At 56.9% G+C, this 23,645-nt stretch overlaps 11 protein-coding genes across 11 annotated transcripts in view; 5 read left to right on the top strand and 6 right to left on the bottom strand.

Annotated features, from left to right (window-relative positions):
- Positions 1 to 305, bottom strand: part of CHGG_05325 (uncharacterized protein) — a gene marked incomplete at both ends in the record, with an annotated part of 2,138 nt that extends 1,833 nt beyond the window's left edge. Inside the window, one exon of the mRNA XM_001221419.1 lies at positions 234 to 305. Within this exon, the coding sequence (XP_001221420.1) occupies positions 234 to 305 (72 nt within the window). The remainder of the gene's footprint in view (positions 1 to 233) is intronic.
- A 1,442-nt stretch (positions 306 to 1,747) lies between these two features.
- On the bottom strand, positions 1,748 to 2,210 carry CHGG_05324 (uncharacterized protein; the record flags this gene model as incomplete). The annotated part of the gene is made up of 2 exons (XM_001221418.1): positions 1,748 to 1,966; positions 2,055 to 2,210. The coding sequence occupies 2 exons, from the start codon at positions 2,208 to 2,210 to the stop codon at positions 1,748 to 1,750; spliced, it is 375 nt and encodes a 124-aa protein (XP_001221419.1).
- Positions 2,211 to 3,067: 857 nt separating this feature from the next.
- Positions 3,068 to 4,260, bottom strand: CHGG_05323 (uncharacterized protein; the record flags this gene model as incomplete). Its single annotated transcript, XM_001221417.1, has 3 exons — positions 3,068 to 3,145; positions 3,217 to 3,561; positions 3,622 to 4,260. The coding sequence occupies 3 exons, from the start codon at positions 4,258 to 4,260 to the stop codon at positions 3,068 to 3,070; spliced, it is 1,062 nt and encodes a 353-aa protein (XP_001221418.1).
- Positions 4,261 to 4,864: 604 nt separating this feature from the next.
- On the top strand, positions 4,865 to 6,538 carry CHGG_05322 (uncharacterized protein; the record flags this gene model as incomplete). Its single annotated transcript, XM_001221416.1, has 4 exons — positions 4,865 to 5,029; positions 5,163 to 5,957; positions 6,056 to 6,243; positions 6,445 to 6,538. 4 exons carry the CDS (start codon positions 4,865 to 4,867, stop codon positions 6,536 to 6,538), a joined length of 1,242 nt encoding a protein of 413 aa, XP_001221417.1.
- Positions 6,539 to 6,957: 419 nt separating this feature from the next.
- CHGG_05321 (uncharacterized protein) lies at positions 6,958 to 8,208 on the bottom strand (the record flags this gene model as incomplete). The annotated part of the gene is made up of 7 exons (XM_001221415.1): positions 6,958 to 7,091; positions 7,141 to 7,210; positions 7,260 to 7,370; positions 7,455 to 7,574; positions 7,657 to 7,884; positions 8,014 to 8,067; positions 8,134 to 8,208. The coding sequence occupies 7 exons, from the start codon at positions 8,206 to 8,208 to the stop codon at positions 6,958 to 6,960; spliced, it is 792 nt and encodes a 263-aa protein (XP_001221416.1).
- Positions 8,209 to 8,884: 676 nt separating this feature from the next.
- Positions 8,885 to 9,273, top strand: CHGG_05320 (uncharacterized protein; the record flags this gene model as incomplete). The annotated part of the gene is made up of 3 exons (XM_001221414.1): positions 8,885 to 9,045; positions 9,109 to 9,136; positions 9,256 to 9,273. 3 exons carry the CDS (start codon positions 8,885 to 8,887, stop codon positions 9,271 to 9,273), a joined length of 207 nt encoding a protein of 68 aa, XP_001221415.1.
- A 992-nt stretch (positions 9,274 to 10,265) lies between these two features.
- On the top strand, positions 10,266 to 11,225 carry CHGG_05319 (mitochondrial 54S ribosomal protein YmL10/YmL18; the record flags this gene model as incomplete). The annotated part of the gene is made up of 2 exons (XM_001221413.1): positions 10,266 to 10,588; positions 10,643 to 11,225. 2 exons carry the CDS (start codon positions 10,266 to 10,268, stop codon positions 11,223 to 11,225), a joined length of 906 nt encoding a protein of 301 aa, XP_001221414.1.
- Positions 11,226 to 11,882: 657 nt separating this feature from the next.
- Positions 11,883 to 14,510, top strand: CHGG_05318 (uncharacterized protein; the record flags this gene model as incomplete). The annotated part of the gene is made up of 6 exons (XM_001221412.1): positions 11,883 to 12,384; positions 12,598 to 13,365; positions 13,420 to 13,559; positions 13,619 to 13,772; positions 13,940 to 14,214; positions 14,301 to 14,510. 6 exons carry the CDS (start codon positions 11,883 to 11,885, stop codon positions 14,508 to 14,510), a joined length of 2,049 nt encoding a protein of 682 aa, XP_001221413.1.
- A 1,051-nt stretch (positions 14,511 to 15,561) lies between these two features.
- On the bottom strand, positions 15,562 to 16,203 carry CHGG_05317 (uncharacterized protein; the record flags this gene model as incomplete). The annotated part of the gene is made up of 2 exons (XM_001221411.1): positions 15,562 to 16,055; positions 16,131 to 16,203. The coding sequence occupies 2 exons, from the start codon at positions 16,201 to 16,203 to the stop codon at positions 15,562 to 15,564; spliced, it is 567 nt and encodes a 188-aa protein (XP_001221412.1).
- Positions 16,204 to 16,548: 345 nt separating this feature from the next.
- CHGG_05316 (uncharacterized protein) lies at positions 16,549 to 17,589 on the top strand (the record flags this gene model as incomplete). The annotated part of the gene is made up of 2 exons (XM_001221410.1): positions 16,549 to 16,819; positions 16,877 to 17,589. The coding sequence occupies 2 exons, from the start codon at positions 16,549 to 16,551 to the stop codon at positions 17,587 to 17,589; spliced, it is 984 nt and encodes a 327-aa protein (XP_001221411.1).
- Positions 17,590 to 18,658: 1,069 nt separating this feature from the next.
- Positions 18,659 to 23,645, bottom strand: part of CHGG_05315 (uncharacterized protein) — a gene marked incomplete at both ends in the record, with an annotated part of 5,674 nt that continues 687 nt past the window's right edge. Inside the window, 4 exons of the mRNA XM_001221409.1 lie at positions 18,659 to 18,950; positions 19,030 to 19,061; positions 19,143 to 19,317; positions 20,081 to 23,220. Coding sequence (XP_001221410.1) covers positions 18,659 to 18,950; positions 19,030 to 19,061; positions 19,143 to 19,317; positions 20,081 to 23,220 — 3,639 coding nt within the window. The remainder of the gene's footprint in view (positions 18,951 to 19,029; positions 19,062 to 19,142; positions 19,318 to 20,080; positions 23,221 to 23,645) is intronic.

Here is a 23,645-nt window from a genome sequence, read left to right as displayed (position 1 = left end):
CAGCTCACGTTAGGAAAAGCGCTTTTGTGAGAGAACGAAGTCATGCTGCTGACATTCTCGATCCCAAGAAAGCAGTTATGTGCATGGTCAATCGAGGAGTTGCATTCGGTGATGTGGCAAATCTATTCGATATTCCAGTAACAGCGCAAAAGGAGGTGGGATGGTGGTGAGGGAGGTATTGAGCGTGGGGGCGTGGGAGAAAGGAGGGGGGCGACTGGACTGGATGGACCTACGAGAACTGGGACGGCGACGAAGAGGGCCCGGAGGACCTGGGGGAGGTTCTGGATAGCTGTGTCGAGCAACATGGCGGGCAGTGTTACTGCAGAGATTCAGGGTTCGCCAAGAGTGGTTGTCACTGGTGCTTCACGTCGCGTAAGCAGGCGATGGCTAACGATAACCTACAAAAAGGACGGCCAAGAGGGGGTTGGTTGTGCGTTATATAACAAATGGTGCACGCAGTGGAAGTGGTAGTAACCCTATACGCCACGCGGCCACCGTCGTACCGTGTCATGTACAATGTTGCATTCATATAAAGTGCCGGGATCCTTCCAAAGACCGAGAGCCCGCCATGGGTAGTTTGTCAAGAACTCGAAACTGGTCCTCCCGCAACAGGAGGGCTCGGGTGGACCACGGAGACTTTCGCCAATGCCGGCTGGGGTGTTTCGAGGCGCAATGTAACCAGGCTGCTTAACCGCTGGAGGGCTGAGCAGGGTTTGACATGGACGATAGGCAGACGCTGTTCGTCAGTTATGGGAAGACCCTGTTGATTCACCGGTTGATTCTTGGCTCCAGAGGCTGCCTGAGCTTCAGCAGGATGGCGGACTAACCAATGCAAGCTTCACGCAACTAAGTTTCCGGTATTCGACCAGAGCTTCCCCGATCCGCCCCCCCGTGGCCCCCCTGTCTTCCCCATGCTCCCCAACACGGCCTTTACAACACTGGAAGTCAGAGGTGCGGCACAACTCGGTTACAAAAGGAAAAACTCCCCGCGCTTAATGTAACCAGGGGTTCCAAGCAACTGGCCGTCATCTGATGGATCGAGAGAACCCTTGACCCTCAGTGGCGTTGCTCAGAATGAGTCGAATGACCTCATCGCGTTGGTACCCACCACGTCAACCCCCGGGGCCCCGGGTGGCTGCCGGGGTGCGAGATGACCCGCCCTCCCGCTGTCCGAGCTTTCACTGGCTTTTTTTTCCCCAAAGGGGACGGGATGAGGGAATTCCATTTGGCATTTTTTGGGGAGAGTTATGAGGCAGCGCTGGCTGGCCGGCTGTGCCAGACAGTTTCCGGCACTACCTAGGTATCTTCCTTCATCCGTGCCTCAATCCTTTACCGGTTACCTTGCTCAGATTCGTCTGTTGTGTTTACTTGGTGTTCCTAGTGCTTACAAAAGTAGGGGCCACGCCGGGTAGTTAACAGGGGGCTGTCATCTTGTTTAACCAATAGTTAACTAGTGTAGGTAGGGAATTAGCCAGGCTAGCCAGGCTCCTCGTCTGACAGGAAGCCTTGCAACGGCAGACATGCTCCTCTAGCGCTCAAAAGGGAACATAATCCATGTAGTTATACATCACTACTTGTACATAGTTATTCCACCTTCGTCATTTCGCTGTCCGCCTTCATCCCTCTATCGAGCATCGTCTCGCCATCCATGCATAATCGGAACGATGAAACCTGTCAGGCAAACAGATGGTATTCGATTGACGCTGCTCGCCTGTTGATTACTGCTACCACTTGAGCTAATTCTTGCTTAAACCGAGTGAATCGTCCAGCCACTCCAGTGCGGCCAGAGTACGGCCAGAGTACCTGCCTGCGATGCCTCAGCGTTCGCTGTCCGGCGGACCTCCACGCTGCAGCCCATCTTGGACAGACGCGAGGACGATAACCTGCACACGTTGAGCTCCCTGCCAAGGCTGCGGGTTCTCTCGCCGACGGCCTTGAGCACCTCGTCTGCCTTGTCCCTCTTCTTCTAGCAACGTTGCAAAGTCTCCCACAACCAGGACGCGTTGCTCGCTTCCTGGCGGTATTCATCCCGGGCGTGCCAACAGGCAACGTACCCCTCCAACGTCTGGCAAGATGCAGGACGGGGAAAGGAGGCAATGGCATTGGCATACTCCCCGGTGGAGGCATATAGCACCTGTAAAGGAGGTTGGGCTTTTGATTGCTGCAACACGTTCTAGCCAGCGTCCTAGGCTGTCTCCATCCTTCTGCATGCCTCCCCCCAAATACTCCCAGCCTTTCCCACCTCGTCGATCAGTCGCGGTACGCGCTGACGCACGTTTTTGCAATACTCGTCGAGCGCACCTATCTAGGTTGCAACCATTGTGCCGTATTTATAGCGGCTCAGTGGGTTTCTTAAGATTGCGTAGGCCTGCTCGACCTATAAAAACAAGAAAGCTAATCATGAGTATGTGGTCGTCGACAAGAGGCAGGAGACGAGGGAATATGATTGCTGCTCATGTATCTTCAAATCAGACACATTCGCATTTGGATGCGAAGCGGTCATTCTTGAGGGGTCCGACTTTGACCATTGCTTATAAGCTTCGTGGATCTCTTGCTGGTCTATGCAAGGGTCCAACCCTACAGTCGCGTAGGGGCAGCCGTTGAGCTTCCATAACGGAGCCACGTTGTCTTGGGATAGAGAGTGGTCTTCAATGCCTTGAACTGTTGACGGAGGCATGGTCGAGTAAGTTGCTGATAACCGCTGCTAGAGATATGCCCAAACGAATTGAAGTAGCGATGTCGTGGCAGTGAAAGATGGTTGAATCTCCACAATACCTTAATGAAATGGGGCGGGGGAGAGAGGGGGGCAAAAAGCGGTTGGATTAACGGGTGAGAAAATGGGCATGGGAATGAACTCGACATGCTGCTAACCACGGTAGAGAGGCTTGTTGACTCAAGTAGGAGCACTGGAGGATGCAATGCCATGTGAGGGGCCAGCTAAAAATAGAAGTAATAAGCGGGACACAAGGAAGCCACATCAATGTCGAGGCCACCTAGGTAGACTTGGTTTTATATATCAATATTACCGGAAGCTACTACCCGCTGCCCAACGTATTCAGGATTCCCATCACCCGTTCAACACCGCCGCCCACTCTTGCCGCGCCAGCGACTCCTCCACAGTCAGCATGGGGCAGTCGATCCCGGCCTAGAAGTGGAATAACCCGAGTCAGCAAAGGCCACGAACTTAGGGGCTGCATGTAGGGGAGAGGGGCTAACCTTGCGCAGATCTTCGGCCTTCAGCACGTCCATCCCGCCGTCGTAGCCCGGCTCCGAACTGTACTCAAACATCAAGCCCACCTCAATGCCGAGATCACGGTCCGGCACCTGTTTCACCATCTCGTCGAAGCTGATCTCCCGGTAGCGGATGGTGGCACCCGTGACCTTGGCCCAGACCTGTGCAAACTCGGACCAGCTGAGGTACTCGCCGGCCATGTAGTGCTTGCCCGGGGGCATCTGGTGCACGGCGTAGACAAAGTTGCCCGTGTCGGCGTTGACGTCCAGGTGCGGGATGGGCTTGTCTGCGTTGCAAGGGAAGCACATCTCAAAGGTGCCGTCGTCGAGCTAGGTAGTTGCCACAGTCCTAATCAGCAACTATTCATTCTCATTCGGTTGGAGACTAACCTTTTTGAAATACGCGCCCGGCAAGATGCGGTGGCTCGTCGTGAAGAAGCCCGTCTGGATGCAGGACAGCTTGGCCGCCAGTTGGGGATGCGTCGCCGCAACATAGTCCGGGAAGATATCGGCCTTTGCGTCGTAGTGGTACAAGTCCTTGAATTTGCCGTTGCTGCATTTGGCGGCATGGCTCAGCGTCGACGCCAGGAGGCCGTTCTCTTCCAGCGAATCCACCACCGTCGCCGCGGCGTCGGCAATGTTCTTCCCCTGCTGATACTCCACATCATAGGCATACCGTCTACAGGTGATGCCGAGTTCCTGTGCCTTGGCCCGGCCGTCGGGTCGGAAGAAGGGCTCCCAGTAGTTGGTGACGCTGAAGATTATGTTGGCGCCTGCGAAGGCCGTCTTGAGAGAGTCAACATCGTCGAGGTCGGCGCGCACCACCTCGACACCGAGTGCCGCCAATTCTTTGGCTGCCGCCGAGGACGGGTCGCGCGTCAAACCGCGGACTGCAAACCGAGAGTCTTGGAGAAAACGCCGAGCTACAGAGCCGCCCTGGTTTCCCGTCGCCCCCACCACTACCACAAGTTTCTTGGTGGCGGTGGTGTTGCCGTTGGTGTTGTGACTGTTGTGGAATGGTGACGCCATGGTTCTAGATTTGCCCTTTGTAAGACGGCGCCAGTTGTGCTTGCTCCAGTTAAACTACACGAGGTGAAACACAGATGCACGTAAACACCGGCCCGAGTCCTACACACAGTACGTGCTACGAGGAGATAGGCGCGCAGGTGGGAAAGCGCACCTCGACGATCATCTCGTCCCATGAGCTGGCACATCCAGACCCACCCACTCCCACGAGGAAGTCCCCTCAATTTCCTCCCTGATGGGTTCTTGCCCCGGTCTATAGGTTGAGACGTCCCAACCCCTCAAAAACCCCTGCGTTTCTGTTCTTGGGAAAGGGGCTAGTAGGGTCGGATCTCTCGGGCGCGGAACACGTTTCTCATTCGGGCATGGCGGGTGCGACAGTACGACGGTGGGACGACATGGACTCGGGATAGCTCGGCGGGATTCGGACTGTTTTGGGCTCGCGAACCAAGCATTGGTTAAGATGGAGACCCAGCGGCTTGGTTTTGCCACCCCGGTCCCGAGGCCCATATCAACTGGGTCCATCCCACTTCTCATCCTTGGAGAACCACAAGACATCAGACATCAACGGATCTCGGCTAGGAACCGGGGGATGGGCAATCAAAAAACCATGGCATCATCCCCCAAGTCCAACGATCCCACGACGAGCAAACCTCAACCCCGTCAGGGGACGACGTCGCCAGGACGAGAGTCAGGGGTAGTACAGGGGCATGAACATGATCACCCGCAGGAGGAACAACAGCAAGCCGTTATTCCCGTACCGCTACAAGTCGACGTAGGTTGAACCTCTCAACACAACAAACACCCCCCGACCAAAAGCACAACCCCGCGAACACCGTCCCCCAAGAACCGATCCCCTACTCTGAAACCATCCCGCTAAACAAAACCCCCTCCACCCCCTCCCACAGAACGACATCGACGACGATGACAACTCAGACGGCGACTCGGCCTACGGCTCTCTCGCCGGGTCGAGCCGCACCGGCTCCATAACCTCCTCCATCACCAACTACGTGTACGAGAACGGGCGGCGCTATCACGCCTACCGATCCGGGCAATACGTGCTCCCCAACGACGACGCCGAGCAGGAGCGCCTCGACCTGCAGCACCACATCTGGCGGCTCCTCGTGCAGGGCGCCCTGTACACCGCCCCGCTCCACATCCCCCAACCCGGCGAACGCAGCACCAGCACCAGCAGCGGCAGTACCAGTACCAATGGGTCCGACTTCCGGATTCTCGACCTCGGCTGCGGCACGGGCATCTGGGCGATTGACATGGCCGATCAGTTCCCGCGCGCGTCGGTGTTTGGCGTGGACCTGTCGCCGATCCAGCCGGAGTGGGTGCCGGGCAACTGCCGGTTCCACGTCGACGACTACGAGGACGAGTGGACGTACCGCGACGACGAGGCGTTCGATTACATCCACGGGCGGGCGCTGTCGGGCACTGTGGCGAATGATGCCTGGCCGAACTTCTATCGCCAGGTGCGCCAGAACTTGAAGCCGGGGGGTTGGTGTGAGATGCAGGAATATGATGCGTGGATTTTTAGTGATGATGATAGTTATGAAAGGGCGCCGTGGACGAGGGAGTGGGTGGAGAAGTTGGATGAGGCGAGCACCATGTTTGGGAAGACGATTAATGTGGCGAGGAAGCATAAGCAGTGGATGATTGATGCCGGGTTTGAGGATGTGGAGGAGAAGACGATTCGGGTGAGTCAAGATTTGGCGTTGCTTTTCTTTTCTTTTCTTTTCAACGAGGAGTGTCCTGCGTCCGGATCAACTGACTGACGGGTTGACTGTGCTCACAGATTCCTATCGGGCCCTGGGCGAAGGATCCCGCGCTCAAGGAACTCGGCCGCTTCGAGCAGCTTCACATGCAAATGTCGGTTGCCTCACATACCCCGGCCCTCTTTACCAGAGTGTGGTCCTACACGGAACCGCAGGTTCAGCTGTTGATCGAAGGCGTTAAACGCGAGTTTCGGAGTAGGGACTTGAGGTTGATCACATGCTATCGCTTTGTCATAGGGAGGAGCCCCGGTCCCCCTCCCCCATGAATCGAGTGAAGAGCAATGCGACAAAGATCCCTGGGCCCCTGAACGCCACGAGGTGGCTGGGAGTATAAGACACGGCACTAATGTTATTTAATGAGCCATCTCCTGGGGGTGTATGTGCAGCTCGGTGTCATACCTTGGTGAAGTAAATGCAATCCCATCGTTTCCCATGAACTTCAGGAGTCGCCCAAAGCCTGCCAGTTGCAAACCCCCGCCGCCGTTCCCAACTCGTCAAGATGAATCCAACCTCGGGTTCGGTTGCCCCGGCACTCATTGACCCACGTATCGCCATTGACTTCCATGGGAACATTAGGTATCGCCGGCCTAGTGCAGAACACCCAATTTATTCTTAGTTGATTGGGTCCACCGTTTCTTCCCAACGTTAAACATGGTATGCGCTAGAGAAACGAGAGGGGATCATCTGATTCCTTATCAGTATATAATAGCAAGCCCATAAGCTGCCCCCTCGCGTTCCGGACGACTCCGTGGCGGCGGCTGGTTCGTGTATAAAATCTGAAGTCACCTGGGTCTTGGCCGCCTTCTTCTTGTGTTTCTTTTGGCGGCGTTGCCGCTCAAAGACCTCCTTGAAGTGGGCCTTTGTCAAGTCCTTATATTCTATAACCAGTTAGCTACCTTACTAATTAAATAGCAGATGGACACTACTTGCGCGGCTTCTTGGTCATATCATCATAGAACTCAAGGAGTTCTTGACGACGGGCAAGGGCGAGATCCTCATCCTTCGCTTTAACACGAAGGTACACCGCCACCTCCACCGCCAGACTCTGGAACATTGCTATATCAGGTTACTCTCCATCAGGTAATACTACTAAATAGCTACTTACTACGCATATAGTACTGGCCAAGAACATGGGAGCCGTCGTAATCGACGCGGCCAACCAAATACGTCCATACCTAAATACAAAATTAGTAGTGAAACTAATAACTTAGTAGTTTTACTTACCTTGGTCCAGTTCTCTGGTGACCAGGCCGCATGGGCCAGGGGCGTCAGGACCTGGCGGGAGACATCGACTCTGGTGTCGAGCAGGAGAGTATACTCAGGCTGCTGAGCATGCTTTTTAAGTAGTGTCTAGCCCCACGTTAGTAACTATCTACCTCAATACTACATACTAACTTAACTAGATGAGTAAACACTTACCTCCATGTTGTGAATGACCCGAAACTTGCAGTTCTTCTGGTCGTCCAAGAAATGTTGGCGGGCATTCGCCCACTCCAGCCCATGGGGGTCCACAGACTCCCCATATATAGACTTGATATACTACCTAATTAATTCACAGTTAGCAGCTGCATCACAACTAACAAACAGTAACTGAAATCAACATCGAGACAGCAAGACATACTTCCTCATCCTTCTCGGGCCGGCGGGTGTGGTATAAAAAGATTTGCCAGAGGCTGACGCTCGTGAGCTTACGCCCACGAGCGTCATCCTCGGCAACCTCGGCGGCGGCAGCCTCGTCATCGTCATCGCCATCGTCGTCGGCGTTGGATAAGCGGGGAGGGGCAGGGCGCTTGCGTACCCGTCGGACATCCATCGAGCTCTTCGACGCTAAGATCCTCTCGCGCTCGGTCTACCCCAAAGTGTCAGTATATTCCTGTGGTGAAATGGGTTGGTAACAGCAGCAGGGGAGCATACGCGGGCGTCGGCCAAGGGTTCGGGCTGGCCTGGCTGCTGTGAGGGCTATATTGTCAGCTCATACCGAGACACACGCTGAATATGATGGGACAATGTGTACGGTGTTTGGGATAATCTGCTATTAGCATGGTTAGTACAGCTGATGCTGCCGACGTGACAAACGGTTCAAATAAGGGCCACTTACCGTTTCATTACGCAGGGTAGGGTCGAGGAGCGACGGGTCCAAACCGTCGGCACCATCACCAAAGAAGTTGGCCATATTGTACTATCTACTATGTCAGTTACTGTCGTTCTTCCTTGGAGGCCCTGCAAACCGCTAACTACAGGAACAGACTCGAGAGTGACACTTACCAGAACGCCGAGGGCAAGGGGGCTCGAATGTAGCAAGAAGACTTAACGGCATGTTAGTTTCTATATGACACCGCACTAGAGTGGCGCACATACAAGAGAGAAGCCAGACGGGGGGGCGCAATTCGAGAATAAATCAACTAACTCATATTACAGGTCAGCACTCAGGGACTCAGCCAATTCAGGGGTTCAAAGGTTCTCTGCCAGCCAGCCGTAACTCAGGCTGCACTGCATGCAGCCAGGCACTTGCATATCCCGCAAACAGTGTATCTGATCCGGCGTGGTTCTGGGTTATGACTCGGGATGCATCGCTGGATACCATCATGGTACCGAGGAGCATATTCAGGGGCTGCATGTCAGCCTATCGGACTGCCAGTGCCCGGCGTGCGACTAGCACCCCATCGACGCAACGCTGCGACGGCTAAAAGGGGTAAATGGATGGTATCAGGGGCAACCGCCGTCAACCGCCACGACTTCGCAGTCTACAACGGCATTAGCGACTCGGAGAGGAGAGCATCACTTACCACACAACAGTCAATTCGACGCACCGAAAGTAAGAAGGAGTTGCCGCCACGCCGATCCCCGTCATGGATAGACGCCAAGGCCGTCCCCCACCGGCTTACCTTATCGCAACCGCTTATAGCAAGAGCGGCTCACGACTCAAACCGATCACTGTCGGCTCAGAGCTCGGAGCCGCTCATGGAGACAAGCGGCTCATGGAACTAAACGGCTCATGGCTCATAAGTCGGTAACTGCTGGCTCAATTGTCACAAGCCACTTGTCAAAAAACGCGGCTCACATCCATATACAGCTTGATACCAATGAGCTGGACATTGATGGTTAGTTTACAATAAGTGGTACGATAATGGCTTAACGCAGAGAGCGGCTGTGTCTTTGGGAAACGTTTTATATACGAGCGGTTGGTTGACGGCTCGTCTACTAAGCTGTTCAAATATAGAAACGTTTGCAACTATAAGTAGCTTAAATGAACTAAGCTGACTTTCAACGGCTCACTCTGAGCGAGCGATTACTTTACGGCTCGCAAGCACCCTACATACTCCCCTAAGTATTCCTGGACACAAGATGTCGTTGAACGCGTGGAGACGACACTACATATAATTTGTGGCGACTAAGAAGTGACCTAGGGTGAGCTGTTCAATCTCGAGTGGTTGTAGAGTTGGCGAGGCGTCGCTGAAAGCATCGACACATGCGAATACAACCCAGTCGAAGCAATTGGAAAGTGTTACGTTTTTGACCCAAGTACTTTGACCGGTGAAATGGGCACGAAAAAACGCGTGATTCTGTCGAGACTTGTAGGTTTGTTTAGGCGAATTGCAAAAGTTTGATAGTAATACCGTGATTTGAGGACAGTCATGTTGAGTTGAACCTCAACACTGAACCATGAGTGATCGTCGCCGTCGTCGGAGATTGTGAACCTATGCATACGATACCGTGGGGTTCTTATGACCATGGTCGCGAGTAAGGTATAATTGAAAATAAATGATTTAGGTCTCTGTCTTTCAGTCGCGGCGCCAACGTCGGACCACAATACCTACCTGATTGGACACAAAAGTTTTGGTTGAAATGATGTTGAAGAGGAGAGAATGCGGAGTGAGAGAAAGTCGCGAGCATTGGGTAGGAGCAGCCTCATTAAAAAGGAGCGGAGTCGCGCACCTATACGTCATAGATTACTAGCACGAGTATAGAAGCTCGGGAAGTGATGAATCATGAACCGAAAGATCTATAATCCAAGATCTCCCAGGGTGCAACCAGTTGGATGAGATGGATAGCCGTTAGATCAGATGCCAGATCTGGATGGCCCGTGCTTGATTTCACCAATTGCAGTGCACGGGCCATTGTGCTTCGCTCGGCCCAATAATGCATGCGATAATATGCCACCATCTAAATTTTGATGGAGCCGCGACCTCCAGACTCGACTCGCCCCTCCAACCAACCACAAACCCAACCATGCCCCCCAGATTACCACTTGCGCAGGCGGCGCGATGCTGTACTGCGGCGATTGAGGCCTCAGCGAGACCAACGAGTCTGGTCTCCCTCTTTGCCGCCCTCTCGGTGCAGACACGAAGCGCATCCATCCTCGCCAGCATCTCCGATAACAAGGGCGCCTACAACAAGCGCATTCGGAAGGGTCGCGGGCCCTCGTCTGGCTACGGCAAGACATCTGGTCGTGGCCACAAGGGTACGGGCCAGCGTGGTAAGCTCAACCCGTGGTTCCAGGGTGGTCAAACCGCCCTGATTTTCAGCCATGGCAAGATGGGCTTCGTTAACCAGTACGTTTGGCCTGTCCCCTCCATATAAAACAATATACTCACACATTGATATAGCCGTGCGCCTGTAATGATGGAGCTGAACCTCGACCGACTCCAGGCCTGGATCGATGCCGGCCGCCTCGACCCAAAGAAGCCTATCACCCCCCGCGAAATCATTAAATCGGGCGTTATCGGTAGCTCGATAAAGGATGGGATAAAGCTACTCGCTCGCGGCGGAGAGACGCTAAAGACTCCAATTGATATCATGGTATCCCGGGCGTCTGCCTCTGCTATCAAGGCGGTCGAGGATGCCGGCGGCAAGATCACGACGAGGTTCTACACGAAAGATTCGCTCAAGCGGCTGGTCAACGGACAGAGTGTCAGCACGGACAAGCCGCTACCTTTTGGCCCGGAGCACGTCGAGGCTGTGTTGGAGAAGGCGAGGACGACGAAGAAGCACTACTTCCGCTTGCCCGACCCGACAAGTCGTGAGGATATCGAGTATTACCGGGACCCGGCCCATAGGGGATACCTGAGCCACACGCTGCAGCCGGGAGAGTCTCCTAGTTTGTATTTCAAGGTCCCGGGCAAGACGGCTATCACGAACAAGCCCAAGTCTAAGGAGAAGGCCGCCGAGCAGGCAGCGAGGTTGTTCTAAATTTCAGGACACATCCTGTTCTCCGTTTTTGACTTGTCTCTTGCTCTGGTCATGGAACTGTGACAGCGACGGGGGCGAGTTTGAGCGTGACACTCGAGCAGATGAGAAACCCGGTGACGCTCAAGGAGTGGAAGAGAGCAATGTACAAATAAATCGCACTGTAACTATTAAGTCTCTCAGTTTAAAGTTGTGCTGGGTCGGTCGCTCAAGTCGTCCCTGGCTTGTTCATGCATGCATGGGGATGGGGGCCCGAGCGCTTGTTCTCCAATTGCAAGCTACCCCTGTCTGTTGGGGTTTGGAGCTGTTCCATCTTCTGGCTCCAGCCCCCTTCGCCTGCTTGCCGCGCGCTGACGACATCTCCGACGACTCCCAAGCTCGAAGCGTTTGGCTGCTTGGTCTCGTTCGTGCGTTGATAACTGTTGGACTTTTTTTTTTCGTCCGCCCCCCTATCCCCTTTGACTTCGCTATTGTCTGTTTTACGCCTTGCACGACCTGACGTGCGCATCGTCGCAACACCCCTCTGCCTGGAACCCGCCCGCTGCCGCAACCCCCGCTGTGTCGCGCGAAACGGCACTTCGCGGCGATCGTTCCAACACAGGACTTATCGCCTCAACTAAACTCCCAAAGTCCAATCGCCAATTGATAATGGACGACAATATGTCCCTTTTTGGCAGCTCGCCGTCAGATGAGTCGCCCGACTTGCGATCGAGCAACTTCCCCAATAGCAGATCCTCACTTTTCGACCACGAACCGCCAATGACCAAGTCCACCACTTCGGCCTTGTTCGCCGACGATGACCCTGGTTCCGACTCGCCATGGGACATGCCGCCGCCCCGTAGACAGCAAACACGCGCCGACGTTATTCGCCGTCTTCTCCCCGCTTCCGACGTGCCCGATGCCTACATCGTGGTCTTTGACAAGGTTGTCGCTGAGGATGGCCGCGGAGGGCGCATCACCGCGGGGGGAGTTGCGAGAACCCTGGCCGCCGCAAAGCTCGGCGCCGACGCCCAAGCGCGAATAATGGCCATCGTTGCGCAGGGCGGCAGCGGCGAAGAAGTGTCTCTGGACAGGAATCAATTTAATGTGCTGCTCGCCCTGATTGGCCTCGCGCAAGAAGGCGAAGGAGTTAGTCTCGATGGGGTAGACGAGCGACGCCGGGGTGAGTAAACATACGCATCTATTCCCCGCTCTCGTCCATATTTTATCTCGAGTTTCCATGCGCCTGCGCTCGTTGCACGAGCCACCTTACCGGAAGCAACCTACAAGCTCCCTCGTCCGCTTCAAGATCCGGCCGTGCATCCGAGTGCTCGAGTGGGCCCTTGGTTTGTAGCTGTTACCTTATCGGAGCTAACCCGGCTGCGCCCATCCCCAGATCTTCCCCAGCCAACACTTCACGGCCTCATCGAGAATAGACCAGGCCTACCACACCTTGAAGAATTGGCCGCGAAGCCGCCGCAACAAACCGCAACACCCCCGAGAGCCCCCGAGCCCGCCTCTCCAGCACGGCACCGCAGCGTCAGAAAGCCATCGATGGACTACCCCGAAGACCCGTGGAATAGCCCGGACCTACACAGGAACCACAACCACGGCCCCGAGCTGCCGCGGCCGAATGGCCACGACAGGTCTGCATCGGCCGGTCCCCTGCACGGGGGTGGTTTTGGAACCAGCCCCCAGGCGACTTTGCCGCGCCGGACCACGTCCACATTTACAACTAGCGTCCCTCCGTCAGGTGCTGGCTCGGTTACGGAAGCGCCTACTGCGTGGGGGTATCTCGATCCCAACCCGCCGGCCGCCGCCGAGTTCAACGCGCCGCCGTCCCATCCCACGGCTCCGTTTGGCGGCATCCCCCCTAGCGCAGTCGCCCAGGAGGCGGCTGCTGTCCAGCCCCCGACGCCAGCCATCAACAGAACCATCGGCGGAGGTCGGAACGGAGCGGCTGTGGAAGAGCACGTCCTGGTGACACTAATGCCGGAGAAGGAGGGCGTGTTCTTTTTCCAGCACCACAACTACGAGGTAACCAGTTCAAGGAGGGGAAGCAAGGTCGTTCGCCGGTACAGCGATTTTGTGTGGCTGCTGGACTGCCTGCACAAACGGTACCCCTTCCGGGTGCTGCCGTTGTTGCCGCCGAAGAGGGTTGCTGGTGGGTTCACTCCTGTCCTACCATTCATAACCTCGTTCTTCTAACAAGTCACAGTCAACGGCAACCACCTATCCAACGATGGCGCCTTCATAGAAAAAAGGCGCCGCGGCCTGGCAAGGTTCCTGAATACACTCGTCCGCCATCCCGTGCTTGGCCAGGAACAACTGGTCATCATGTTCCTCACGGTCCCAACTGTAAGTGGATCCGCTCCAAGCTCTACCCACAGGTAGCGGCTGACAACTTGCATCTCCAGGAACTCGCCGTCTGGCGCAAGCAAGCGACCATCTCGGTGCTTGACGAATTCGCCGGCCGGCCCCTACCCCCCGGGCTCGAAGACTCCCTGCCGCCCACGCTCGAAGAGCTCTTCGCGCGCACCCGCGCCGGCGTGAAGCGGGAGCGCCGAGCTTGTACATCACCGTGGTGCAACCTCATGGACCGGCTGGTCAAGCGGTCCGAGGGCGTGGCGGCGGACCACGCGCGCGTGGCACTCTCGCTCGTGTCGCTGACGGAGGCGAGCGCCGACACGTACGCGACCGACACCAACGACGTGCCGCTGCTCAACGACGGCCTGCAGGCGATGAGCCGCCACCTGCGGACCGCGCAGAGCTGATCGAGGACGAGGCGCGCGCCTGGGAGAGCGGCGTGCTCGAGGACCTCAAGCGCCAGCGCGACGCCCTCGTCAGCCTGCGCGAGCTCTTTGACCGCCGCGAGCGCCTCGACAAGGACAACATCCCCTACCTCGAGAAGCGTATTGCGGCGAACGAGACGAAGCTGTCGTCGTTGCGGGCGAAGCCTGAGGGCCTGGTCAAGCCGGGCGAGGTGGAGAAGGTTGTCGAGGCGATCATCAAGGTAGGACCGGAGAAACCCCCCTACGTGCTCCACACTACTGCCTGCGCCTTTACGTATTCATACTAACCATGGCAACCACAAAACAGGACAAGGAGTCGATCGTCAACCAGCACAACCGGTCTGTCTTCGTCCAGGAGTGCGTGCGAGATGAACTGAGCTACTTCCAACACACCCAGTATAACGTCTCGCGATGGAACCAGGATTGGGCCCAGGAGCGGGTCAAGTACTCGGAGCTGCTGGCCGACAACTGGCGCCGCCTGCTGGACGGCCTCGAGGGGATGCCCCTTGGTGATTAGCTTGGGGATGGACTTTCCGAAGGAGGCTTACGAGGGAGGTTGGCGACGGGGGTTGGCGGTGACGGTTGATGGGGCGGCAGCACGTTTCTTCCTGATACGGACGCTATTGTATCATCTTTGGCGGCGTTTCTTCTCTTTCCATTCAAGTTGTCCTGTGCATAGGAGCGGATACCTTTGGTAGCTGGATGTTTGAGATTGCGATACCCTGGGTAATAGTCAAGCCGTTCGCTTTGAGATTTAGACCTATCAGCAGACCGTCGTCCTATGTGTTGTTTTTTGCTAAGCTTTCCGAGACGTCATAAAATCGTGCAAGCGCGAAGCAAAACACCAACTCGGCTTTCCCACCAGCGATGCCAAGCCTGCATCTCGGTGTCCATCTCTGGCCCACGGCCCCCGGCCCGTCTGGATGGTCCAGATGGCTGCTGCAACCCCCGCCATGACGTTGTTCAGCCTCGCGCCTGCATAGCTTTCTCTCGCTCTAGAACCTTCTGGTTGGCCCAAAGGACGAGCCCGACTGATTGATATCCATCCCCCCAAACATTAAAAAGGAGTCGACGGTCGACGACTCCGACGCGAGGCTGGCGTCCTCATCTCGCGTCATTTAGCCTCGCCCCGCTCCAACCAACCTGACAGCCCCGCGCAGAGAGAGGAGCACCTGGCCCGCCACCCATCGCGTGTCCCGCAACCCGATTCGACCGCAACCAACACCGACTCTTCTTCTGCCCAAGAAAACCAGCCTTGGCAGGAAACCTAAAGTCCTAAAGTCCAAACCACGACCTAATCTTGCGAGCCACCACAAGAACCGCCCGCGAAGCCGCGAACCGACTCGGACCGCTCCGACCGAACCTATTCTATTCTCTCCTTACCTACCTTATCGTTAGCGACACCGTCCCGGGGTTGCTTGGCCCTACGAAGTACCGTCATTCGAAGGAACCCGTCAAAATGCCGGCGACCTCGACGAGGCGAACCCAAGCCGCCGAGCAGTTCGTGGCGGTAACAAAAGCGAACAGGGACAGCGCACAAGCAGTGGGTGATCTCTCGCTTTTTATTTTCACTTTCTTGTCCTCCTTTTTCTTTTGCTGCCCCGCGCAGTGCTCCCGAATACCACTACCGTCGCGCTCTCTCGCACCGCATCGCCGATGGGGTGCTCTTTCGGCCCGATACCGATGGGCCTGCGATCCTTGCCTTGCATGACACGCGCTGACCGTTGGACGAAATGCGACAGTACCTGAGAAACAATAATTACAATCTGGATGCCGCGTTGAACCAGTAAGTTGGTATTTTCCCGCTCGTTCTCCTGCCCTTTCGTAGCCTCCGCCCTCGACAGAGCAGCAGAGTTCCCTCCTCCCCCACACCCCGAGTGGGCCGGCGGCGGCTGAGACGGGGTGTCTCCGGCCGAACCATCTCCGGGGCGTCTGTGTCCCGCACAACCCTGTGCAAGGGCCGTGGTGGAAGCGTTCTGGAAGATGAGATCGGCATTACGACACCATGTCTCATATAGCACGTCGTGGCCAGAGCCAGACATCCCTTGCTTCTCTCGGTTGTCTTTTTGTCTTCTTCAACGCGGTTCTCCTGTTGCCGGAAAGTCGGGCTCTTTCTCCAATTGTCTTTCAAACAAACCAAACAGCCTCCTAGTGGAACCAGATTGCCCCATCTTGTTTATCCGCACCTTCCCGCTGAACCCATTGTTCATTTCATCTGATTATACTTGGGGCATCGCTCTTTCCAATTCTGTTTTATTTTGCTGTTCAATATTATTTTTACTTGGCACATGACTGCACTGGATGCAGCGCCTGTTCCGGCGAACAACATGATGCGCCGCTTCTTCAATTCTTGTTTCAATAAAAGGCCAGAGTCAACGCCACCCCACCTCCAAGGGTCGACCGAGACGGACAGCAGTGACGCAACGCTAGTGCCTCCTCCACACTCGTCACCACATTCCTCCGGGCTCACAATACGAGAACGTATGAAAGCCACGGGCAAGGGAAAAGGAAAGGCGGCATCAGAAGCACAGTCGCCTGCCACCAAGACACCAACAATGCCCAAAGCTACGAAGGAGAAGAAGGCCGCCAAGTCGACCAAAGACAAACCCTACTCAAAGGCGGCAAGGTCCGACCCCACGTCACGTCGCTTAATGTCTACTCTCACAAAGCTGTTTCATCGTTTAGCCTTCAGCCCGGGCCGGAAAGCTGACGACGGTGTTCCTTACAGATATTATAACGACAATCAGAACCATGGCGGCAGCAGTAATAAGTCGGAAGCAGCAACGAGAGCGCAGCTGAACAAGTTTTTCGATGATCTCATTCCAGGTAAGCCCCGCCACATCCAACCTCGAGACCAAGACCAGAAAACTCACCACCCACCAGAGGAGGAGAAAGCGCGGAGCTCAGAGCCGATTTCCGAGATCGGCGCCGAGCAGTCCATGGCCTACCTCGAACGCCTCGAGGTCAACATGGCCAACTACGAGCTCTTCGTAGTGCTCGAGATCGTCAAGGCCGAGTCCATCGGCACCATTACGCGATCGGGCTTCGTCGACGGCTGGGCCCGCGTCATCGCCGAGACCAGCAGTCACGCTAACAGCAGCATGCGGGTCACGCCCGACTGGGACGGCCAACAGCAGTACGTGCGCAGCCGCGTCGCCCAGGCCCTGACCGACGACGACTACTTCAAAACCCTCTACGATTTCGCCTTCCAGGTCGGCCGCGAGCCGCCGCAGAAGGCCGTCGCGATGGCCGTCGCCGTCAGCTTCTGGGAGGGCCTGTACGAGCCCCACAGCAACCCGTGGCGGTCCGCCCACGTCAACTGGCTGGAGCAGTGGACAGCGTACCTGCGGGAGAAGTACGGCGTCGTCAAAACGAACGAGGACGGCGAGGAGGAGGTCGAGTACAAGCGGACGGTTAGCAAGGACCTCTGGACCCAGACCCGCCTCTTCGCCATCAAGACCATGAAGGACGAGACGCTGGGCTTCTGGTCCGAGGAGCAGGCCTGGCCGGGCATCATCGACGACTTTGTGTTGTGGTGCCGGGAGAAGGGAATCGTGAAGGAGACGAAGCCCGGGGACGTCATGGAAGCAGACTGAAGGCGGCAGGGGTTCCGGTGATTTCTGGCGCCATGCTTGTATCCAGACAGCCCATCGCTGGCGGATACTGCTGCTATGGCATGCATGGGGGATAGGAACAGGGGCATGCCCCCTCTGCTGAGGGTGGGAGGTCGGGCCGCTCCGGGTGGCATCCAGATAATGTACCTATATCTCCCAGGCGTTTACTACAGCGAAGGCTTAGGGACATGCATTGCATTGCTCGGCCGGCTTGCATTCAGGACTAGAATTCAAGACTTGTTCATGCAATTCTCTTGGCCCTCTCCTCTCCCGGCTTATGACTCGCGACAGCATGTTCGATCAGCCAGTGGTCGACATATGGAATCGGTGGTTGACGACGCCCCATTGGCGGGGTTGTGGTCAGAGCGATACCACGTTACGTCAGGGGGTCCCGGGCGAGGGTCACGCTCAACGGCGGACAGCTGCTTCGACTGGTCGGCTGTGGTGCGTTTTGTCGCTTTTTTTGAGGGTCTCGAATCGGACCGGCGCGGCATTGCCACGCTGAGTAGGGCCGAGATCTCGTATTATTGGGCATGGTGTTGTTGATGCAACTTGGGGACGAGCCAGTCACTGTCAGTACCATGTTGTGTTGTCAGTCTCATCAGTGCAGCTGCGGTGTGGTACGTTGTGGTGGAAAATGTCGTTATGTATCGTAATTTACATCCCGCTGTACTGTGCTTCTCCATGCGAGAGCCGAGTGGTCATGTCTCGGCTGCGCATGCCTATGCTTTGTTTGGTACAGCATGTATCGTACAGTCCTCCGCCCGCCGCCCGGCACTTGGGGGTGAGCTGCGGCTTGTGGTATGCAGCCCAACACACTGCCGTGGCCGTGGGAGCCGTCCGGCACTTGATACCGCCCGCATTTCTTCCCTGGCCAACAGCGCCCTCCGTGTAAACCCTCGTCGAGGCGGATCACGGCATGAACAAGTGCCCGCCGCGTGCTGGTCCGTTGCCCACGGCCGTGCTATCCCATCCATTCCCGATCCCCGCCTTCCAACCATCGCCCATATACACAACAACCACTTCCGACCCCCATCCCAAACCAACCCACTCACTCCAAATTCTTCCACTCCACCGCCCCAAACCGACTCAGCGTCTCCAGCTTCCCATCCCCCAACTTCACCCCACCCGACCGAATCACCCGGGGATCAACGCGCAGTGTACGAGCCACGTCCTGGTGTGTGGCGACGCCGGCATCGTAGCGCAGCACGAAGTAGTGGCCGCGCACGTGCCGGGTCTGGTTGAGCGAGACGGCGCGCGGCAGGTGGAAGACGCCCCAGTTGGCGACGTCGCGGATGACGCCGCCCTGGCGGAGGATCAGTTGGCCGGCGGTGAGGACGATTCTGGTTGGGGGGAGGGGGAGTGGTTAGTGGTTGGATGGGATATGGGGGGGTGGGGTGAATAAGGGAGGGTGCGGCTCACTCTTTTACCTCCTTGAGGTTGCCCGGGCGGACCTGATGCGGGAGGGGGGAGTGTTAGTGGTGTTCGTAATTGGCTTGGTCGTTGGGGGTTGGGTTTGGTAGGCGGCTACGCACAATGCCAATCATTTCGTACAGCATCTTGGTGGTGGGCGACGTCGGGCTGCCGTTGCCGTGGTGTGGGATATCGAGGGTCTGGGTTCTTCGTCGAGTGATAAGCCCGGGCTTCGCTGCGGCGCAATCGAGGTTGTCAACTGGCGCTGTGGAAATTTTGGCGGCATCTTCCGGGATTCTGCCGAGATAATCCTCACACCGCCTTTATTCACTTCCTGCCAAGACATTGCCCCTGACTGCCCGCTGAAAAAGCCCTGGAGGTTCAGTGGGTGTTGCTAAACTCCAGTGTGTGCATTTAGCTGGTCCCTGTAGCACCCAAGTAATCATCATCAAGAGGCAAGTCATAAACATACATTATTGCCACATAACCAGTTCAATTAATCTCACCGCCAAGGCAATATTGCTCGCCCGAGACCTACTGATTAAAATACGACGCGAACCCAGCATACTTCCCCGAATCAGCAAGGAAAATCCGAAGCCCCTATAAAGCCGTCTCAAACCCCAAAGGAAAGCAGCGAGAGCGACCTGAAGCCAATGCCGGTAGCAGACCATAGCATCAGGTATCAAGAGAAAAAAACAAGACAAAGGAAAACAACGAAAGGCTACAAAAGAAAGCATGCAGGTGAAAACTGGCTGTGCGAAACCAAAACTGCCGCGTCGAACGCACCGCATCACATCTTCCTTCCCGGCCCTCCCGGCCCTCTCCCTTGAAACCCGGCCTCAGCTGACTTCCCACAAGTTTCCCATCCTCACCATTGTCCCACTGCTCGGCCAACCGTTACTCTGCGGTATCAGACAACCAATCTAGTCCGAGTCCGGCCCGGGCAAGGTCTCGGGGGACAATGAGTTCCACATGTTTTCCATATCCTCCCTGTGACAATAGTCAGCCAAACACAGCCCAAGAAAACCATGGTAGAGTAAAGAAAGGATCGAATACATACTTGTTCACCTCGCCAACCTTGACGCCCCTCTCGCGACTCAAGAAAGTCAAAAACCGCCGCTTGGTTCGGTCGCGCTTAAACTGGGCCATGACATGACCGCGCGGGCCCAGATCCCTGCCATCGCGGCCTTTCTTGTGCGTCACAACCACCTTGTTGCTGGCGCGGGCAAACGAGACCTCCTGGATGTCGCCAAGCTTGAGGTGGAAGTTGTAGGGTTTCTTAAAGACGGACCACTTGATGGGCTGGACCGACTCCAGCACCTGGTGCTCGATCACCTTCTTGTCCCCCTGCTTCTCCGTCACCCAGTGCCAGTACTGCGTCACCCCCGGGTGCGTCGCGAACGACCGCGTCTTGACCTGGTGCAGCCGCCAGTCGTTGGGGTGCAGCCGGTCCTCGCTGATCGAGTCGCTCGACGTGTAGCCGTCGTACTCGAGCCCTGTTGACTTGTCTTCATCCTTGGCCTCCTTGCCCTGCGCCGCTGCCTTCTTCTCGCCTGTTGCTGACGGCGGGAACGGGCTGTTCAGGATGATCTTAGGCTTGCCGGACGATGGGGTTTCGCTGGTCGACTCGGGCTGGCTCGTAATGATCTTGATCCTTTTCGGCTTTTGCTGCCCACTGGCTGCGCTTGCTGCTGATGCCGCTGCCGTCGCCGTTGCTGAGGCCGAGGCTGCTGAGGCCGATGCTGATGCCGGCGTTTCGGTCGGTGATACCGATGCCTTGCTTGCGCTGGGTATCTTCAACTTGATCGGCGTCGACTCCGGCGTCTGGTGCGGGTCTTTGCGCTTGAGCGACCGTGGCGGCTTCTTGGTGCTGCTGCTGGCTTCTGCGGCCCTGGTCGCGTGTGCCGGCGGTCTGCCGACGCGGGGAAAGCCGTTCTTTATCCGGAGCTGCTCGATCTTCCGATCGTGGTACGCCTTTCCTATCCAGCTTGCCACGTCGAACTTATCACCCTTCTCCATATACAGCTCATGCAGCCGGTGCCGGAGCCATTCCGATGGTGAGATGTCCAGGCCCATTCGAGGCAGCTCTTCTGTGAGTAGCTGCGCCAGCCGGAATAGCGTGTCATAGTTCGTAATCCGATAGTTTATCCACTTCTTTCCGACGAGCTGGTACGGGTGTAACTCGCCCTCCTCTAGAAACTTGAGTACAATTCGGCCCCGCTTCGCATCTCGGTTCGCCAGGTGCTTGTCGCGGTGTGTCGAGCCCGCCTGGTCGAGTTGGTCGTACTTCTCTTGATGCTTCTGCCGGACCGGTTCAACAAGCTCCTCAATCGGTTTCCAGTCAGGCTCCCAATACGGATGCTCCGGAGAGATCTTGGCCAGGGGCACGCCGCGCATCATAGGTGGGTCGGTGAAAACAACACCGTCGTGCTTAAGGCACAGCACCTCCTTGTTGATCTCGGGGAGCTCGTCGGTCTCTGCAGTCTTAGCCGCGGGAGTCGACGGCGCCGTTGGCTTCCTGCTACCCGGGAGGGATTTCCGCGGCGCTTTTTTGGGGGCGGTCTCCTTGCTACCCATCCCGACGTCCGAGTGGTCAGCATCGTCTCCGCCTGTTCGGTCCTCTTCATAGCTCGCTGATGCTTTATTAGCAGCCGTGAAGCTAGTGCCAGGTGTCTGCGGCTTGCCGGGTGACTTGAGAGGGGACTTGGTCGAGTTACTGTGCCGCGAGCTAGAGGGACGCTCCACGCTGCCGCCGTGACAGCCTCGCTTATTCCACTCGCAGTTGCCGCACCGCGCAAAGTCCGGGTCGCCGCTGACCATGACACATCCCTGAAACGGACCGTGATTCGAAGAGCAGTCCTGGCACGGCCGTGCCTGCATCTCACCCATGGCCTGGACGAAGAAGCTGAGGAACTTATTCGGCCTAGCATCGCCAGGTGTGGGGCGGGGAAGGGCATCCAGATCCTCAGCGGTAAACTTTCGGCCCGGGCGGATCCGAGCCGGCCGCTTGACCGGGAGCCGCGAAAAGCGGTCCATGACGGAGTTCCCAGTCCCAGACGCCCGGAGCCGCCCGATCAGGTCGCCTGCCTCGTCCAGCACGTCCACGAGATCTGAAACGGTGGTTTCGCCAGGCGTTGCCGGCGGGATAGCACCCCCGGTCATGGATACGGGAGTCCCTAGCTCCGGGGTAGTGTCGCGCGAGCTCAGATAAGACGATGAAGAGGGGTATGCGGGTGCTGGGTGAGACATCTCCAAGGGGGACTGAAGTTCATGGCTGCCCTCAACCGCGGCATTCGCGGGCGCTGCTTGAACATCAGGCATCTCAACATCCTCCGCGGTGGGTATGGGCACAACGCTCTGGTTCTCGGGGGTTTCGGCCTGTGTAGCGGGCGGCTGGGTGTTCTCGGTACTACTCGCCTCGTGGCTCGTCGTCGGGGCTGGCGTGTGGATCTGTTGGCCAGGTTTTGGCAACTCAACGCCAGGACCGTGGTCAGCTGTTGGCGGGCGTTCGTCCTCAGGCAGCTCACCGCGTTCAGCCTCCACGCCGCCCATCTCCGTATCGCCATCAGCGGGTGCCGTTTCCATCACATTGTTCGCCGCAGTGGAGATTTCGGATTGCTCGTTGCTGCCGAGTGTGCCCATGTCGGGCATGTCTTTCTCCACGGCTTGGGGTTCCTCTTGTTGCCCACTAAGGGCCGCTGCGCCAGGCGCAGTGGTCTCATCGCCAGCCCGTGATTCCTCGGGTTCTTCGTTTTGGTGTTCGTTGGGGGGTTCCGCGGCAACAGTTGTCTCCACAGCCGGCGTCTTGTCTTCTTGCCTATCCTTGACAACCGGAGCGTAGGTGGTCTGCTGGTCCGCGGACTGCGAGGCGTACTGATCGTCTCCGAGGCCATTAGCGTCGGTGTTGGTTGATTTCCCTTCACCTGCGGCCTCACCGGGCTGCTCGCTCTCCGACGTCCGCATTGCCTCGCCTTGAGGATCGCGCTCGCCCTCATCGCGCGCCGCACCTTCATCCCGTCTCTCGCCCTGAACCTCACTCTCATCCTCGCCCCATTTCTCACCCTCACCCTTACCCCGACTCTCCTCTTCCCCCCCAACCACCTCGCCCCGATCCCGGCCATCCCCATCCCGCATCTCCTCCCCCGCCTCCCCACCCCCCCCCCCAGAACGCTCCGCATATTCCCCCCCTTCTTCTCCGGCCTACCGCAGGGTAAGGGAGCCATTTTACCAGAGACGCGGACTGCACAAGTGGGTTGGCTCCTCCCATAACTAAGGAGCTGCATAGATTTGGTCAGAGCCCAAGGAATCACAGCACGGCTGAGGACGGAAGGTTGGAACCCTACGCTCTCAACTCATCGCCATGGTAACGTGACAAGTTGACAAAATGGACAGAGCGCAGACCAGGCCGCTTGGACTGTAAAGGCACTTTCCGGCAATCTCGACGACCCTGGCATCACCAGCAACGTTTGACATGAACGTCATGACCCGTCGAGATTCGGGAATGAGGATGGAGGGGGGATAGAACTTGGAGCCTCACTGGGCCGCATACTCGCAACTGGAGCGAGCTCTTTCCTTAAGAAAGCCAAAGAAAATAGCTGAAATTTCTGCCGTTGCGGTGGGATCCC

The sequence above is a fragment of the Chaetomium globosum genome, genomic scaffold (genome assembly GCF_000143365.1).
Source record: "Chaetomium globosum CBS 148.51 scaffold_3 genomic scaffold, whole genome shotgun sequence".
Taxonomy (NCBI): Eukaryota; Fungi; Ascomycota; class Sordariomycetes; order Sordariales; family Chaetomiaceae; genus Chaetomium; species Chaetomium globosum.
Note: the sequence above shows the minus strand (reverse complement) of the source record. Positions and strands in the feature narration are given on the sequence as shown.